The 4,311-nt window shown below is 39.8% G+C and overlaps 1 protein-coding gene across 1 annotated transcript in view; it reads left to right on the top strand.

Annotated features, from left to right (window-relative positions):
• The window catches only part of LOC128688559 (reactive intermediate imine deaminase A homolog UK114), a gene marked incomplete at its 5' end in the record, with an annotated part of 48,931 nt that extends 45,793 nt beyond the window's left edge, over positions 1–3,138 (top strand). Inside the window, 1 exon segment of the mRNA XM_070084664.1 lies at positions 2,804–3,138. Coding sequence (XP_069940765.1) covers positions 2,804–2,860 — 57 coding nt within the window.
• Positions 3,139–4,311: the final 1,173 nt, after the last annotated feature.

The raw sequence follows: 4,311 nt of genomic DNA, 5'->3' as shown, positions 1-4,311 counted from the left end.
CACACACACACAGACACACACACAGACACACACAGACACACACACACACAGACACACACACACAGACACACACACACACAGACACACACACACACAGACACACACACACACACACACACACACACACACACACACACACACAGACACACACACACACAGACACACACACACACACACACACACACACACACACACACACACACACACACACACACACACACACACACACACAGACATACACACACAGACACACACAGACACACAGACACAGACACACACACACAGACACACACACACAGGCGGGGCCAGTAGCTCGGACTCGACCCCCGCAACCTCAACTAGGTGAGTACACACACACACACACAGACACACACACACAGACACACACAGACACACACACACAGACACACACACACAGACACACACACACAGACACACACACACAGACACACACACACAGACACACACACACAGACACACACACAGACACACACACACAGACACACACACACACACACACACAGACACACACACACACACACACACAGACACACACACACACACACACACACACACACACACACAGACACACACACACACACAGACACACACACACACACACACACACACACACACACACACACAATACACTGCACACAATACATGTCAGAGACACAGGTCTGTAGTTTAGTGCCTCATTTCTGTTTCCTTTCTTAAATATGGGGACTACATTTGCTGTCTTCCATTTCTCAGGTAGTGGCCCAGTTTCAAGGGATGTGTTGAAGATTGTAGTTAGGGGCATGCTCCTTCTCTAAGGATCCATGGGGAGATGTTGTCCAGTCCCATCGCCTTTGAGGTATCAAGCTGCTAAGTGACCTTGATACCTCAAAGGCGATGGGACCGGACAACATCTCCCCGTGGGTCCTTAGAGAAGGAGCAGAGATGCTGTGCAGAGGTTTATGCAGTTGAGGATACTAAAGTGATCTTTCCAAAACTCTCTTAGGGTCAGTCGAGTGTCTGAGGTCACTTCAAAGCACTTTTGAAACATTGCTTTGGTGCTCAGTTTTTTGAAATTTGAAATGACCTGCTGGTCCATGAGCTGGAGGAGAGGAGTGGTATTAGGAGGCAAGAATTTCACTTTGATAAAACTCAAGTCCCCAAAAATTTGCTCTGGCAAATCTGAAGGATGAGCAGGAGCATTGTCTAATACTAGGAGGCACTTAAGGTCCGATATATTTTCCAGGAGGTAATTTTCCACAGTGGGGCAAAACATATGGTAAAACCAATCATAGAAAATGTCCCTAGTGACCCATGCCTTGCTGTTTGTCCTCCACATCACGCACAACTTAGCCTTGACGACATTGTTTTTCCTGAAAACACTGGGAGTTTCAGAGTGATACACGAGTAGAGGCTTCACTCTGCAATCCCCACTAGCATTATTACACAGCATTAAAGTAACCCTGCCCTTCATAGGCTTGTGTCCTGGGAGTGCTTTTTCCTCCTATGTAATGTAGGTCCTGTTAGGCATGTTCTTCCAAAACAGGCCTGTTTCGTCACAGTTAAACAATTGCTGGGGTTGCAATCCTTCAGCCTCTGTGTACCCCTGGAATTCCTGCACATATTTTTCAGCCGCTTTTTTGTCCGAACTGGCAGCCTCACCATGCCTTATCACACTGTGTATGCCACTACAATTCTTAAATCTTTCAAAGCAACCTTTGCTGCCCTTAAATTCACTCACATCGCCACTAGTTGCAGACATTTTTTTAATTAAATCGTCATGCAACTGCCTTGCCTTTTCACATATGATCGCTTGCGAGATGCTATCTCCTGATATGTTTTTCGTTTATCCACACCAGTAACAGTGTCTCAACATCTTCAAGTACTTGCGATCTGTGTTTCGAAAAGATACTTGCACCTTTTGCAACAACAGCTTCCTTGATTGCCTTTTTGTTGGTCAAGATAGTAGCGATGGTTGATTGGGGTTTATTGTACGACCTGGCCAGCTCGGAGACACGTACTCCACTCTCATATTTTGTGATTATTTCTTTCTTCATTTCTATAGTAATTTTCACCCTTTTTACCACAGGGTTGGCACTAGAAGCTTTCTTTGGGCCCATAGTGGCTTATTTAGCAGTTACAAGCACTAAAAACACTGGAATAATACAAATGTACCGAATGTATGCTTGGGAATGACCACACTGGCTTGTAAACATTGGCACACTAACTTAAGGTATACCAGTTAAGGCGCGCTCAGGCCAGAGGGATGCGTGGATGCGTTTGGGACAAATGTTATAAGTCAAGTTTTTGTTCGTACATCGGGGGAAATTTTTTACGCTGAAATGCTTCGTAAGTTGATTTTATCGTTAGATGAAGCCTTTGTAAGTCGGGGGTTCACTGTATATATATATATTTTGTTATTGGGACTTGTAGGTGTATGGGTACATAGATGAACTAACTAGTAATTTTGGGCTGCTTTTACTGAGCCAGATACTTTGTGATATGTATCACAATATTTATTGTGAATATCATTGAATTGTTGCAGAATGTTTGTCAGGTACTCTGATCTCTTAAATAAATTGTCAAGTTGTAGATTGTGTAGTATAGTGGTGGTCACTTTAATTTATGCCTTGCATTTATTTCTGACTTCTGTATATCTTTAGTAATTTTAGCCTGTACTGTTTTCTAAAGCCTATAGTTTAAGTGGTATAGAATTTTATTTAGAGTGTTAAGTTAAGAGTAGCAATAAGAGTTCATAAATATCTTGTAGGTTTATCACTTAATATTGATTACTGACTTGTGACAGGGAGGACGAGTGGAGATTGAAGCTGTTGCTGTTGTGGGAGAGTTGGATCACCAGTGACAGGTGTATGAGTACATGTCTGTCATACAACAGTGGTAAAGTTGGATCACCAGTGACAGGTGTGTGAGTACATCTCACTCATACAGCCTATACACTGCTTGATTTGTAACAAATACATTATTGCCATTACCTCTAAATTTAAAAAAAATGTTTTGTTTTGTATTTAGCTGTATCATAAGTGTATATTAATCTTTACCAAATTAAGGAAATATTAATTTCTCATTGTATAGATATTAGTGACATCATCTTGTTAGCAGTTCATAAAGAAATTCATCAGCTCTTGTGTTTCCACCATCCTCCCTACAGCATATATATCAACTACTGTCAGCAACAGTAAAGGAATTCCAGAACAGGCAACTGTCTTGAAAATCCTACACCAAATATTACCCTCCTTGGAGATTTCAGCTTCCAAATATTAAATGGAAGATGGTAGAAATAGTACCTGAAAACTTGTTAGCCCAACACATATGCACACCAGAGAGCAGTGGGTGCTCTAAAATGTTTACTTTGAATCGACAGATAACGTGACCTTCCATCAATGAAAACAGACTTGATCTCCAAGAACAGTTAGGAACTAATTAGAACCATAATCTCCAATACAATATATGCCAGTTACAACCTCACTGAAGTACAGACAAGCATTATGTACACATGTAGAGAACCTAAGAAATAGTCGACATGAAGGGATACTCAGTAAATTTAACTTAGACATTTGATTGGGACAAAATTAACAAAGAACTATTAGACATTGCCTTGGAAAGAGTCCTCAGTGCTCGTAACTCACACTGGTGCTTTGAAAAGCTTAATACAGAAGTATACAAAGTCTGTATAAAATATGTACTGCTGAGACACCCTACAAAAAGTATTAAATAAATAAATAAATAAATAAAATATATATATATATATATATATATATATATATATATATATATATATATATATATATATATATATATATATAGATATAGATAGAAGGGTTGTTGAGCTCTATAAACCTAGCATATGCTACAACAAAAGAAAGATAATCTTTTCAAAGCGATATTGATATAAAGCAGAAATTGAAGTATTTATACAGAACGGAAGCACAAAAGAAACAAAATTCATTACTCAGTAGATTCATTCACTGAAGAAAAGAAAATGAGTGAAATCTTTAAAAACAGAAATTGATGAATAAATAGAGGAAGGAACAAGGACTTGAATCGTGGTCCTGGCATTTTGGCCACGACTGCTAAGACCTTGGTTTGAGTCCACATCCATTCTTCTACTTATCTAACCTTAATTAATAATATTAATACACCTACCATCTGACTTACGACCAAGCTTGGTTCCGACCAACCGGTCGTAAGTCAAAATGGACGTAAGTCGAACCTTTGAAAATTACCGACATACTGGGTAGGGCATAATGTCAAACTTTTCCTATATAAACTATCTACATAGTACTGTAATGTAAT

Source organism: Cherax quadricarinatus, chromosome 13 (assembly GCF_038502225.1).
Source record: "Cherax quadricarinatus isolate ZL_2023a chromosome 13, ASM3850222v1, whole genome shotgun sequence".
In the NCBI taxonomy this organism is placed as follows: Eukaryota; Metazoa; Arthropoda; class Malacostraca; order Decapoda; family Parastacidae; genus Cherax; species Cherax quadricarinatus.
This window is presented reverse-complemented; position numbering and strand designations above follow the sequence as displayed.